At 43.9% G+C, this 14,664-nt stretch overlaps 1 protein-coding gene across 11 annotated transcripts in view; it reads left to right on the top strand.

Moving 5' to 3' along the window:
• LOC135914301 (uncharacterized) overlaps positions 1-14,664 on the top strand; it is a 114,777-nt gene that overhangs the window by 47,874 nt on the left and 52,239 nt on the right. For 10 of the 11 annotated variants that reach the window (XR_010568279.2, XR_011507956.1, XM_065447086.2 and 7 more), the window contains 2 exons: positions 2,517-2,679; positions 9,174-9,286. Coding sequence is in view for 9 of the 11 variants with exons in the window: in XM_065447086.2 (XP_065303158.1) it covers positions 2,517-2,679; positions 9,174-9,286 (276 nt within the window). In the remaining 2 variants the exon portion in view is untranslated. Of the gene's footprint in view, positions 1-2,516; positions 2,680-9,173; positions 9,287-9,479; positions 9,502-14,664 lie in introns of those variants that run through there. The other variant, XM_070523523.1, reaches the window with a different exon arrangement.

Genomic DNA, 14,664 nt, shown 5'->3' with positions numbered 1-14,664 from the left:
ATCCATATTACACTTCCTTATGTCAGCTGTCTTACGATTGTTGATTAACTTGGAAAGTTATACCAGTTCTACTCTAGCTGTAGGGTTAGAGGCTTTCATCCATTGGCGCTACATGCTCAGATCTTTCGTCTGATGAAGAAGCGCCAATGTATGAAAGCCTCTAGCCCTACAGCTAGAACCAGCAACTGAAGTCCTCGATTAAGAAAGCAACAAAATATCAATAAAGAAAGGCGTCAGGCCGGGAGATACGACCTCTGCAATGCTCTTCACAGCGTGTTTACAGGAGGTATTCAGAGACCTGGATTTGGAAGAATTGGGAATAAGAGGTAATGGAGAATGCTTTAGTAACTTCCGATTCGCTGATGATATTGCCTAAGGGCACCAACTGTTATGCGTGCTCACTGACCTGGAGAGGCAAAGCAGAAGGGTGGGTCTAAAAATTAAACTGAAGAAAACTAACGCAAAGTTTAACACTCTCAGATGCGAACAGCAATTTACGAGGGGTAGGGAGGCACTGGAAGTGGTAAGGGAATACATCTATTTACGGCAGGTAGTGACCACGGATCGGGATCATGACTGAAATATTCAGAAGAATAATAATGGTCTGGGCTGCGTTTGGCAGGCATTCTCAGATCATGAACAGCACGTTGCCATTATCCCCCAAGAGAAAATTGTATAACAGCTGTGTCTTAACTTTACTCGCTTACGAGTCAGAAACCTGGAGGCTTACGAGAAGGGTTATACCTAAATTGAGGACGACGCAATGAGCTATGGAAAGAAGAATGATGGATCTAATGTTAAGGGATAAGAAACGAGTAGATTGAGTGCGGGAAGAAACGCGCAATATTGACATCTTAGTTGAAATCAAGAAAAACAAATGGGCATGGGCAGGGCTTGTAATGAGGAGTGAAGATAACCGACGGTCATTAAGGGTTACGGATTGGATTAAAAGGAAAGGGAAGCGTAGCAGGGGGCCTCCAGGTTTCTACCCCGTACGTGAGTTTTGTAAGACACAGCCGTTATACACTTTTCTCTTGAGGGATAATGGGAACCTGCTGTTCAAGATGTGAGAATGCCGGCCAAACGCACACCAGCCCATTCTTATTCTTCTGATTATTTCAGTCTCATGATCCGGATCCGTTGTCACTACCTGCCCTTAGTAGATGTATTCCCTTACCACTTCCAATGCCTTGCTACCTATCGCTACCTACCAACCTCCTGTCGAATGAAGTGTTGGCCAAAGTTCAAGGAAGCTCAGCGAAAAGCAAATCTTCCTATGGCTACCTTAACAGCATTTCCATGGAGAGTTTGAAAAAAATGAAGCCTGTGAGCACTGCCACATTCGTGCTAATGAAAGAATACATGACCCAATAAACCAGTAGATACATCCCCGTACGCATCTTTATGAAGTCCGATGAAACCTTAATAAATTTCACAACATGTACAAGGGTTCGTGTTCCTTTAATTAGATAAATTATTAGCTGCACGGAATTTAGGCGATAATTAATGCGGGCCTTCTCGGCCAATGCTTCGTTATAAATATGTGCCACTGCGGCATATAGGGTAAAGAACACCTTATTGTATTTGTGAATTGCCCTTAAATTTCCGTGCTCCCCTTCTTATCCATGCATTTATCAATTGCGCTATTCCCTATACAAGCGTCCTACATCACCTTCGTCCTCCTGATATCACTGCGTCGGCGTCTCAAACTGCATAGCTTGCTAATGGTGTAGCACAGTAACATGATCATCAAATATAATCAAAGCTACGACCAATGCAGTGCCTAAGCACACGCACTTTGTGAGCGAGACGTTAAACACGATGTAAATATATCAATTGTACACATCACACTGTCATTTTGCCTTTATTTAGCCGTTTCACGAGAGCATCGTTCCACATTAAACATTTTTCAATTATCGGCATAGCTTTCGTTCACTCCATAGTGAACTCTTAGTGAAAATGCTCTATTACCACGTAGCTAGGGTTATCAGCAAGTTGCATTGCGATAGTATGCGTTGCAATGCGCACTTCAAGACTTCTCCTGCCAAATACGCTATGAAAACTGCAACATCAATGTTTTAGCGGGGCCATAGGCATTCTGCTGCCATACAGTGAATTTTTGAGTGTGTCTGCACAAAATTGTAGTCTCCACTCGTGCAAATGTTCCATTTCAAATCAGCATCGGTGTTTGGCTCACTAGCGCTCAATTAAGGGATATCCACTTGCTTCATCCAATTTCTTCATTCCCGAAATTCGTGTCGCCATATTTTGTTGCATAGCGCACAACGAATAATTATCATATGTGTTGCTGAAGTGACGAAAATTTGCTGAATGTTTTTCAGTGCGTTTCGAACCTTACTTTCTGCTTGCTTTCTCTGCAGAAGTGCACCACTTTATGAAGCGTTGTCATCATAATAATTTAAATAGTTTGCCGCTGCTTTCTCTCATAATGTTGTCTTTTCTGCTTGCCTGGAAAAGCACTTTGTTTCTGTCTAATTATTTGTTACTGTTTTCAGGGACATAGACGCTTTCTTGACCCACCTGAGTAAGCAGTCCGCTAAAGCGTGGGCGCAGGATAACTTGTGGAATCACAACATTCACCACTGGGGCATTTTCAATATTTACGAGACGATTTTTAATCAACCAGGCTTTCTCAGAAATGCCACTTTATCCTTGAAGGTAAGTAGCAAGTTTTTATTCTGCGATGCTGTTACTCTGGGCATTTCATTTTCTGGAAGCACGTTTCTTCGTTGGTCAAGCTGAGCGGCACGCTCACGTTCGTAAATTATATTATTCAATAAACTAAAGAGTAAAGAAGCTGAACAGAATTAAAATAGAATAGACCAGTTTCCTCACTCGATCATGACGGAATGCCGGAATCAATATGTAACGCCACTACTTGAGGCGTGCGCCCTAGCGTAAAACGACTGCGACGAGCACCTACATCCGCTCTCCTTCGTGCCATGAACGAGGGAAAGTCGTTCGGCGGGTTTACGCAAGGTTTTTTGATGTTCGGGAGACACCTCCAGACGTCGACGGACACAATATCGGCCAAGCGGACAGATTCACCGGGCGCGAAGAAGCCTTTCGACTACTACGCTTGACATTTGCGATCGCCCAGGAAACGCGGTGATCGAAGCGAATTGAAACCGTGCAGGAGCAAGGGCGAGAGGAAATTCCGCCTACGCGTATGAGCTCAGCGACGCGAGGCCCGAGTTTGTGGCGGGTTTAGCACCAAAATGGGTTGGGCCTTTTGAAGTTGATTTAGCATGGAAGGATCTGAACGCAGGTCGTATCAGCTTGCCAGTCCATGTCGGTCAGGTGAAGCGGTATTTCCGAAGGTAAGGCGCCTTGGAAGCTGTACCACTACCCGTGGGCGGGCAAGCGTTTGTCCATCGATGCTTAAAACACCGGAATTTGGCGAAACAGACCATAACAACTCCACACACACTCGAAGCAGCAGAATCCACAATCAGCAGCTACGGAGCAGCAGCTAAAGCTGTCCATAGTAGTCGCCGAGGGGATATGGCATGGAACCACGGTTGCACCTCAAGTCGTCAAGAAGTCAAGCCAACAACTAGCCTTCCGTCAGATAACCACGCTGGTGCACGCGCGGAGGCCACCGGATAGAGGAGATTGCCAGCACGAGGAGCCATCATTTGCAGTTCACCTCAAGCGGTGCACCTTGATCTCTAGCCGTGCTAGTGCTGAGCTGGAGTGGCTCAAGCCTTCCGATCAGGGGTACGCAGAACTAGGTCCCTGTTATCCAAGGGCACGTGCAACCTGGCTGGCGACGGCTTGTCCAACATGTGGGTCATGCCCTCTCCAGCTCACACTGACGTTGCTGACTTCAGGGGAAGTTACTGGACAATGTGTTCTGGTGAAAATGTGTCTACAAAACATCCACACCGCCGACTGCGTTGCGAAAGCCGCGAAAGCAAGCAGGTCAGTTTTGCTATGAGCGTCTTAACATTGCGCCACTGGAGTCAAGCGGGCTTAAAGGGTCTTAAGGGTGGTGGGACTTATGAAAGTTCATAATTTGTCGTGATCCTACGCGCACTACGGAAGAGAGACCGGACGCCTTCTTCTCCCCTTCCCGTGCGGGAAGCTAAACGTTTTTTCTCGTGTAGCCAAAGCATCTTGCAAACGAGTTGCAATCGTGCGGTAACGTCCCAGGAGTGCCGCGCTCCCATTGGGGGAGCGCGCAAACAACATGGCAGGGAGTGCCGAATTTGGCGCGCTCTCAGGGGAGGCCGCAATAGAAAAGAAACCTGACATGACTAAGTATAACAGGAAAAAAAACAGACTCAGGAAAGAAAAAATTTGATAACTCAAAGGGAAGCTCCTTATTTTTCGAAGCGAGGTCAGGATGGCTTAGAGCACGCACCCATATAGCGAGATATAAAAAGGAAGAAGAAACATGTGCTTGCTGTGGTAAAGCGTAGAAAACAATGGAGCAAGTTGTATTAGCATGTGAAGATATCTGTCTAGCAGTGGATTTAGGGATCACTGGCCTCCTTGAAGCCATTGGCTTCAGCGAGATCAAGGGAAAAGTAAACATGTCCCTAATAGAGATTAGTAAGAGGCGATTGGAATTTGGTGGAAGAAGAGTAGGGAAATGACAGACAATGGCGGTGTACAAAACAAAGTTCACAATAGAAGTTCAGAAACTGTTAAGCGAATTCATCGTGGGTTCTTTTTTTCTTTGTTTTCTAACATATGTAGGACATTAGGCAATAAAGTAACAAGAGCAGGGTGGTGCAAACCACTGCTGCACTGCAAATATCCATCCATCACCCTGACGAACGCCCGAGAAAGGTGAAGACTTCTACCCACGATGAAGGAAATGTGTTATGTCACCATCTAGTTCCTATCCTTTGTCGCGCCCGGCCATCGTTCGCTCTACGATTGACCCCGGCCAACGTCAATGTAGTAAACAGCCTCCTTCCTCGTGAATCCTCTGGAACAATAAATTTTGTTGACCTTTTCTTACAGTGTGTTTTCATGCTTTTTTCTTGTCCTGGTACCACTGAAGCGCGGCCGTAAAAGGCGAGCAAAAAGTAGTTGGCCGTCAAACCTAACTAAGCCTTACGTCCAAAAGCGTCTTCAGAGAACCCGAGACAAAATTGTATAGAGATATATAGGCAAATGGAACATGCGCAGATCGCGGCAAACAAGAATGCACATCCGCTTAGCGTGGCAACCAATTATCAAAAAAATCTATTTCCGCTTGAAACAACCTAATTGAGGTATCGCTAACACAATCTTCGCCATTCTTATTTATATGGTAAGCCTCCATCAGATCACGTGCAGTCTGGTCATGGCTTCTGCCCAGAATCTTTATCTCCTCAAAAAGAGGTGCACAGCGACAGGCATTGCAGTGCGCAGGTAAGTGCGCCAACTCATCTTTCTTTAACTTTTGCTCATGCTCCCTGGCTCGATCATTTAGGCACCGTCCAGTCTGCCCTATGTAGGACTTGCCACAGGCCAGGGGGATTTCATACACAACTCCTACATTGCATTTGGCATACGGCTTGGTGTGGTTCTTACAACAACCTAGCCTTCCTTTAGGATCACGGGAGGTGCGGGGGCAGAGCCGCGCCAGCTTAAAAGGGGCTGAAAAGACAAGGGGGACTCCAAACCTGCCTGCCACCTTCCTTAGGTTGTGAGCGACCCTGTGGATATACGGTACTACTTCAGCTTTTATGGCCATAGAAGTCGTCCTCACCCTTGCTTTGCCCCTAGATCCTTTTACCTTCTGCAGGAGGGTTTCCACCACTGGCGTTACCATCGAGTCAGGGAACCCTGCCGTCTTAAGACGGGAAATCTGATTGTCAAAGGCAAGCTGCATCTGTGCTGTTTATGTGTTTTCTTCCTATGTCCCCGTCTTTTTTGCGGTCAATATGATTTGCCCGAATGTAGTGTTGGCGGCTTAAGAGACAACGTCCCTGTGACGGCACGCAAGCCACACTCACTCGGTGATGATTGTGGCTGTGGCGAGCTCTTCATATATGTTGATCAGCCCTAGCACTTGGAGGCGTTCCATACTTGTGCTTGCCTGAAAACCGAGAGCCCCCCCTACAGGCTACTCGAATTAATTTGTCCACCTGGTCTGTCCCTGTGCAGCGCGTGGCTTGAAAGGTAATGCGTGTGTCCTGCGACTTATTAAGGCTTTGAACAATTGCAGCATGTGTGTCTTTGTAATCCTCTCATTGCCGCGTGCGATTCTCTTAGTGATTCCGGTAACACTGCTGACCGTACGTATGAGTTTGGAGAGCGCAATGCAAACGCAGCCCAGTTGTTGTGGTAGCATTACCAGAATCCGCATGTTTGCTGTCTTCTTGATGGGTTCCCAATCGAGAAAGCGTTGTGAGGGCAGTGTTCAGTTTTCCTGTGTACTCTTGGGTCTGATCTGTAAGTATGCAGACTTGGCCAGGGGGCATTACACCCGCCGTGGTTGCTCAGTGGCTATGGTGTTGGATTGCTGAGCACGAGGTAGCGGGGTCGAATCCCAGACACGGTGGCCACATTTAAATGAGGGCGAAATGCGAAAACACACATGTACTTAGACTTAGGTGCACGGTTGAGAACCCCACGTGGTCGAAATTTACGGAGTCCTCCACTACGGCGTGCCTCATAATCAGAAAGTGGTTTGGCACGTAAAACCCCTTAATTTATTTAAATCTAATGGGGCATTTCATGCCTATTTGTTTCGTTTGTTTTGTGAATATCAGGGCCGTATTTCTTAAGGATGGCTTTTATGTCTCCGTACGAGACTGAAGTGGCCCGTGACGTGATGTCACCCACGTATTTGGCACACTCAAGATTTCGTTGTTCATCCAGTTGTAACCCCAGTTTGACTAAGCCGATGTTAACCGGAGCGGTGATAGTATCCGGTAGGCCGTATGGCAGTGAGTAAATCCTACCTGTCCAAACATGAGCAGAGAGGTTTTACAAGAATTTTGCACGTAGGAATCTATTCTATCTCCACTTCTTACGTCGTCGAGGCCCTCAATTATCGTGGAGTGCGACATATTGCCACAAACTTCTTGAATATCAAGTGCGAGCAAGAACTTGTCCGGGCTTCCTAGTCAGGGGGGCGCAGTGCAGGATTTTGTCCTTCAGGAGTACGGAGAGCCCTTGGGAGGATACCCCCCTCCTCACATCAAACGTGACCGGAAGCAGATCTCTAAAGCTCTGTGTCTCTCGAGTCTGGTGAGGAAGACTCTCTGGAAAAGATGGTGCAGAAAGGAGGTAAGCGGGATAGGTCGCAGTTGTCCTAATTCGCGCAGTTTGCCGGGCTGCGGTATAAAAATTATGTTGGGTGTTTTCCAGTCGGAGGGTTGTCGGCCGGGAGGCATACATACCGTGTCGGAAGACAAATCGGTTGGCCGAGTAACTAAGGTTTCTCAGCATCGCTTGGGTCATTCGATCCGACCCCATGCAGTGTTCTTAAATGCCATCGCAGCGGAGTAGAACTATTCTAAGTTGATGGAGGCATTTAGATGTCCATGTTCTTCAACGTGATAGCCTTTGGCGTAGGTGTCTGTGCTTCTCCGGATCAAGTGTTCTTCAGTTGTTGGATGAGCTTATCTTCAGTGCCTGTTTATTCAGGTCGCGTGATTGTTTCGCAGTGATTGGCAGTTCCAGCGCTATATCGTGAAGTTCTCTTGTCTTGTTGTGTTGTAAGCCATCATGAGGAGATTTGGATGTTGTAGTTTGCTCGGTGCCCATCGCGACCATGGTCTGTGCGCTCAGGTTTTCGAAAGCAAGGCTGTGCCGACGTTTGCGCAGTCGTTAGAGCTGCTAATGAAATCGTCCACGTTTCGTTTTGGTTCTTGCAACTCTTCAGAAACCCAAGAAAATTTATTGTTTCAGGCTTCAATGTGTAGTGGCGCCTGTGCTGCTATAAGGAGTTTGCGTAGGGGTAAGCCCTGATAGGCGTATAACGATATCTGCATTTGGTTGCGGTGGCAGTCTGGATGGTATCCTTCCTTTCAGAGAGGATGGTCTCTTGGCGTCCATGTTCCTTCCCAAATGGTCTTTTACCGGTGCTTTGCCGTGTTTTTGTCCAAACGCTTGTTTTTGTTGGCGTAGTGCTAGCACCGTTTGACGGTCTGACAATATCGGAGAGGAGGGGGGGGGGGTGATGGAAAGTAGCATATGTCGGCTCACATCTATATGCTTGGTTCGCTACCCCCTCAACGTATCGGGCCCGGTATGGTCCATTCCATCCTCGTTGTTTGATTCTTGCTGGTGTAGCGTTCCAGTGCTCCTGAAATCTCAAGTTGCTTCTGCATGCATGATTAGGACAGCTCCGAGCCGGAGCACACACCGCCGGTGCAACCGTTGCTTCAATGTCTTCACGGCGTTCGGGTAAGCAACTGCACCACCTTGGGCTGACGTATTTGGATTCGTTACTTTGGCCAAAGCGGTCTAATCCCAATTTGGTAACCTCCTCGGATTCCTCTATTTCTTACGGATCTGTGGGAGTTCTTTTTCGGTGGTTTCTGCCACAATATATTATTGACGTTATTTAAAATGCAGAACACGATTCTAGGTAGACTGCACTGCTCGGTGCCCCGAAGAGGCTCTCCATGACATGGACCAGAAACACAACAGGAAAAAGAAAATCACCAAGACAACATAAATCTATTATCAAAAAAGGCGACGAAAAACTGCAATTTATGCAAATATATCAATGTGAAGAAAGCATGAATTTTAGGCGATCTGGAAACAAGTCAAGGGACATGAAAGTGGCTAATATACGCCACTTTCAGTGGAACTCATGCGACATAAGATTTCAGAACTTCAGTTTGGCCTAGTTGGTGTTTACTGCGTATCATTTGACCGCAAATAAAGACGGGGACAGTGGCAGAGAGCACAAAACGACACGGGCCGTTACTTTCAACTGGAAAGTCACCAGTTAGAAGATCCCGCCCATGCCGTTTTCCTGTTCTCTTTTGCTGTGACCATCTTTATTTAAGGTCAATATGATATACGATAGAATTTTGTTTTACGAGTCGTTAGTGGAGTTACATTGATAATGTGTATGTGTTAAAATAAAAAGTAATGTCCAAATTTATATTATGAAGGACTTCTAGCAGCATCGTGCGAAACTATTCGTGACTCCAGTGATATTTACGCAATGACCCTCTACCTCTTTCCTACAGAGAGCACACGAAATATCAGACCCATCTCCTACGAAGAGAGTAGTGTCGTACACCTTCCTTGGCTATTACGCTAAACAGCCCGCTGGCTGCGATGAAGCTGCAGAAGTAATGAAGTAAGTAATTTTCTGCACTCTGTAAGGAAGCTCTCTTCAGAAAGTGAGAGCTTCCGCACCACGTGCAATAGCGCTGTGGTAGTCGTCAGAGGGGCAGCTGAGGCGACATTTATTTAAAAGTGATAGTGCAGAGGGCAATGGAATAGTTAAGCTAACGACAGGCCTCAGGTTCGTTCATGGTTTCGACTCGCAGGAGATAGGCGACAAAGCGACCTGTCGGTAATTGGCGTATGTATACACATTGGCCTCAAAGCGACTGTTCTTGTTGAGTGACTCAATGCCAAAATTCTCCACGGCGCGACTACAGTAGCAGTCCTTGATTCTACTATAGCAATCAATGGCGCAGGAAAAATAGGTCTGCACCCGCCTAACTAGGGCAGTGGTAGGGGTGCGAGCAAACGTGTGCGGCATCAGTCCCAAACATCTTAGTCAGGCGACGGGCCAATAGCACTCAGTGGTGCGAGCATTGATCTCTGTGAGACGCTCCTTGGTTACCAATCGTGGTCCGTCGTGTGATGTCCTTCAAATGCCGGTGTGAACGAGCCCTGACACCAACGAGATTACAGAAACAGCGGAAGGTAGTGGGAGAATGCACAGCGATGACTCACAAGCAGAGCGAGCCGAAGTTGGGCAAACGTGTATAGCGAGCTTAATCGATCTCCACCTTTTCAAAGTATATTTTAAGATTAGAGCACGTTTACAATACCGCATTTCCTGTCATAGCAAGAGTTCTTCATAATAAAGCATGAATACCGTCGATTGCCAATGGCCTCTATAAGCGTATGAAACATACGGAAAAATAATTCAGTTTCTAAAGCCACGTGACTTGGAGATTTTGCAAGAGTTAAATAGGTTTAGCAAGAGGTTAAGCACAGACATTAAATAAACATAAGTTTAGGAAATATTAAGCATAGATATTAAATAAGCAAGGTTGTCGTTTTTCGAACGCAAGTTCGAAAGCGCAGCCCAAAGCAGCCGCGAGACATGGAAGATCTTCCATGAAATGACGAACACTTCTGCAGCATGTCTTCAGTGAAGTAGTGGTCATTGGTATGGCGATTTGCTGAAAAATTTTGTTGTGAATGTTGGGGCAGCTGAGTTCTCGTTCCCCGTGCTCCGTTAACAGAGCGCCGAACGTACGTGCGCAATGTTGCAAAAGACGCGCTATTTTTGACTCGTACATCTCAAGATAAAATCGCATCTCTCCTGCGATATCGTGGAAGCAAGTTAGCAGCCGCAAAAGATCCCACAAAATGTTCACTGAATAAGGTTGTTGCGTATGAAATTGCCATGCCACTAAACTATATTCTCAAAGTAATGGTGCCATCTGGTGTCTACACCAAAAGCTTAAAAATTTCTCGCGTAACTTCATAGAGGTGTACAACACAAGAAATTGCTTCAGTACACATCAGTATCTCTGCTATCACTTCCCTCTAACGTTTCTGAAATGGACTTGCACATTCAACTTATTATATTTCATACTAGCCAAGAATGTAGTAGAACAGAAATTTGGACTTCAAAAGGGCCAGTCAAGAAAAACGTCCTTAGTGAGAAATAAAATCAAACACTCAGAAAGATTGAAAAAGGTTATTTAGAGTTGCAATATAAATGTATAAGTTTTTAAAGGGCCATTGATGCAATCCAACGCGATAATTTCCTACAGAAGCTCGCAGTGAACGGTTTGAAGGAAAAGCACAGAACCTTAGTAAGGTTTGTTACAGCGCAACACAACACAAGAACAACAGAAGGTGGAAAAAGATGACGCCATGCCGTCTCTTCGTTTGATACCTTCTGTTGTTCTTGTCTTGTGTTGCGCTTTAACAAACCTTACCATGAATCCCAACTAACTGGCCCAACTTGCCGTTTTCGCACAGAATCTTATCCGAAGTTATCTACGCAATCGACTGCAATGAGTTTGTGTCGATTTTGTTCGTTCTGAAAGTAGCCCAGTTAAATATGGTCAGCCCCAAGGATATGCATTAGGCCCCTATTGTTTTTAGTGTATTTGAATGATATTAATATTCTTAATACTGGTGATCTATATATGTGTGCTGATGACCGCAAGCGTCTCCTCTTCTTGGGCTAATATGGAGGAGCTCGAAGAGACATGAAACAACAGATTCTGAGCACTTATGCGTCTCCTCTCTTATAATAAAAGGCAGTGCAAAAAAGGAGTCATTTTTTCGTAAGAACAATATAATTGATTACTCAGGACTGCCATAAATACAATGACTCATTACTTTATCTTGTTAATTTTTCCTTTTTAGATGTCCTTTTTTTTAAGGCACTTAAGCTGGTCATGGCATGTAAACACCAGAATTAAAGTCGCAAGTCCCCAACATGCTTAACTGTTTAGGTTATTTCCTGCCAACTAGGCAAAAGATAAAATTGTTGTTTACTCGCATTTATTCCCATCACAATTTTTGCGTGTTGGTGTGCAGAATGCATATTGTAAGGTATAAGGATAAACTTTGTGCTTTACATAGGAAATAATTAAACTGCTCAACTGTGCAGATCAGATGGATATCGGCTTTTCTGTTTAAGCATAGAATTCCACATTTCTGCCTTCTTTGTAAAATTAGGCACTCAGTGTGCGTGTGTCAAGTTAAATACTGCGACACCATAGTGTTTTTCGTCGTCAGTTCCTAAGCAGGAACAATCGTCATGACTTGCATAAAACGGACATAGTTGAAGTAAGTGCACGAACAAATCATGAAAAAGAGCTATAAATTATGGGATTATGAATTTGTTTAATGAAAACCCTGCTATATTGAACAGGCATACAAAAGTGTAACTGTTCAACAATCTCAATTTCCATGGTCGCTGAATTATTTTTTTTTTAATCGAGTAAGACCAACCGCCGAGTTCCGGTCATATTGTAATGTACTGCCGTGTTTCATAAATTTTGAACATATTGTGACCTGTGCCCATTTTCTTTTTAGTGTTATAATTGTGTGTGCAATGTGTGAAAGTAGTGTTGTCACATTGTGTGAAATATTACTACTATTACTTCTTTATTATGTACCTGCATATTGTGTATTTGGCATTTTTATGTAAGAGAACCACCCATGGCGTCCCTTATTTTTGTACAAAAGCTTTTCTTCATTTTTAATATAGACACACAGGTTGTGCATGGTTAGGGAGAGCTTTGTCTAGTCTGGAGAAATTGTTATGTCATTGGCGTGATGTATGCTAACTATGCATTTCGCAGAGCATTAGTAGGACTGTCCTCAAAATTCATTCCTCGGCAATAGCAGCAACAATGTGCCCATGATCAGACAAAAATAATTTACAGCAATATGATGAATTGTCTGGTTGAGATAACTACTCAATAAATGCAGCGATAATCCCCTAATACCATACTGATACATCTTTGCTAAACGAATGTCATGACTGATGGAGTCATATGCCTTGAGAAGATATAAAAATACTTGTAATAGGAAAAATTTATTTTCCATATTCTCCATGGAACGTCTTGTAGATGAAGCTACATGGCTTCTAAAAAAACCCAGATTTATGATAAACGTAAATTTGACACATGTCAACGTAATGAATGACGCTACTGCTTATATGCTTCTCGACGACTTTAGGAAAAAGTGATTCGACTGAGATCGTATGTATTAAGTATTTTCGCTAATTGCGCTGCTTTTAAATATCCCTCAGACACGTGTTACCTTAGGTCCATAAATCAAAATTCGCGTGTTAGGTCTACTTTTGATATTATCAGCGCGTGGTTATCAATGACTGCTGATATTGCCTGAATAGGCCAAATGACAATACAAGCAACTTCAAAGGCTCGGCGTTGCGAAGGAAAAAAGCGAGCTGAATTTTTCAATTTTGCTACAAGGAGCTATGAAAACTCAGCTTGAGTTGGTGGAGCTTAATTTATAGATAAGGTCCTTTTCTCTGTATTAGAGCAGTTTGTTCCTGCAGATGTAAAGAGACGTGTATTAATTTTGTTTTGTAATTATTTTCTGTGCAATCAACGCAGTGAATATTGAGGTACATTATTGAAGTTTTGCTTTTGGTACTTACTAAGTAATAAATTATGGTCTAGGTTTCTTTGGAGCTTCTTTTTTGCAGAACTTGTTTAGGTAAAGCTGATTTCGCGCTTCTTTGATATGACAACCCAGCTCATTTTGCACATACTCGCATTCACGAAGAAGTTCTGGATATGTTGTTTTGTGAAAGGGGCATGCATTTGATAATTTTTTGGATTAATATTCTGTAGAGTACTGGTACTGTCCATAGATTCGTTGAATCCGTATATTTCTTCAGAACGTCGTCTGAAAAGCATTCTTCTGTAAATTCTTTAGGTGAAATAACAGCGTATCATGCGATTTACAAACGTCATCTGCTTCTACATCTGCATAGGCTTCCATCGTCAATCTTACTGTACACATTAATTAGCTTAATTATGGTAAGTCGAGCTGCCTGATTTGGTACAAAGGAAGAGACAGACATCTGATAATTTAGAATTGCGGTTATTGCACCAGAAAAAGATTCCTGAGCATTGAAATTAGGCATGTCAATTATGGTCTTCAAAGTGTCCGAAACTCTCGCTGGAACTTATAATACTTTCAACTTCATCGCAATGAAGTGCATCAAAGACATCAGAAGTAATGACTTGAGTTGACAACAAATAATTATTTATGATGCAGATTACTGTAGCTTTCAGATAAGACGACAACACGTAATCGATTTTTTCTTTATAAAGACATCTGAGTTTCCAAATAGCTCAGCAGAAATGCCCTGAGCACCAATGACGGTGATGCATGCGCAAATATAAATTACAACCTTATAGGGGTATTTCAAGGGAGAAAATCCTTCTATCACAATTTTGCATTTCCTATCCTGCCTTCGCTGAACTTTCGCTCAACAGAAGTATAATGAGCTTCCAACATATTGTGGCACGCGTCCGAAAGGAACAGTGAAAGGAAGGTAATTATAGGATGCGTTTATGTCATTGGCTCAATTCACGATTTTCAACCCCTTCAAGAAAAACATGGTAGTGCTGACGGAACATTTACGAGGGCGCAAAATTTACGCATTAACTGTGCATCTATTGTAATCTTCATTGCTATCATTCTGCAGAGATTGTGCGGTACGTGCAAAGCAAGGTTTTATTTTCTCCAATTGTAGTAGCTTCATACAGCACGTAAAAACGTATGTAATATCGCCGAAATTTTCATAAGTATCGCAATCCACTTTTAGACACAGTCAATTTTAAAACAGCATCGTTACGGTTGGTCGCTATGCCTGATAGGTTAGAGTCGCTGCTGTATTCGTCCAGAATCTATCACTATTGCTACTTTAAAAAAATGCACGAAGTAGTGATATGAGACTCTTGGATAAATATGCGATAAGTGCGTTCTGCT

The sequence above is a fragment of the Dermacentor albipictus genome, chromosome 8 (assembly GCF_038994185.2).
Source record: "Dermacentor albipictus isolate Rhodes 1998 colony chromosome 8, USDA_Dalb.pri_finalv2, whole genome shotgun sequence".
Lineage (NCBI taxonomy): Eukaryota > Metazoa > Arthropoda > Arachnida > Ixodida > Ixodidae > Dermacentor > Dermacentor albipictus.
This window is presented reverse-complemented; position numbering and strand designations above follow the sequence as displayed.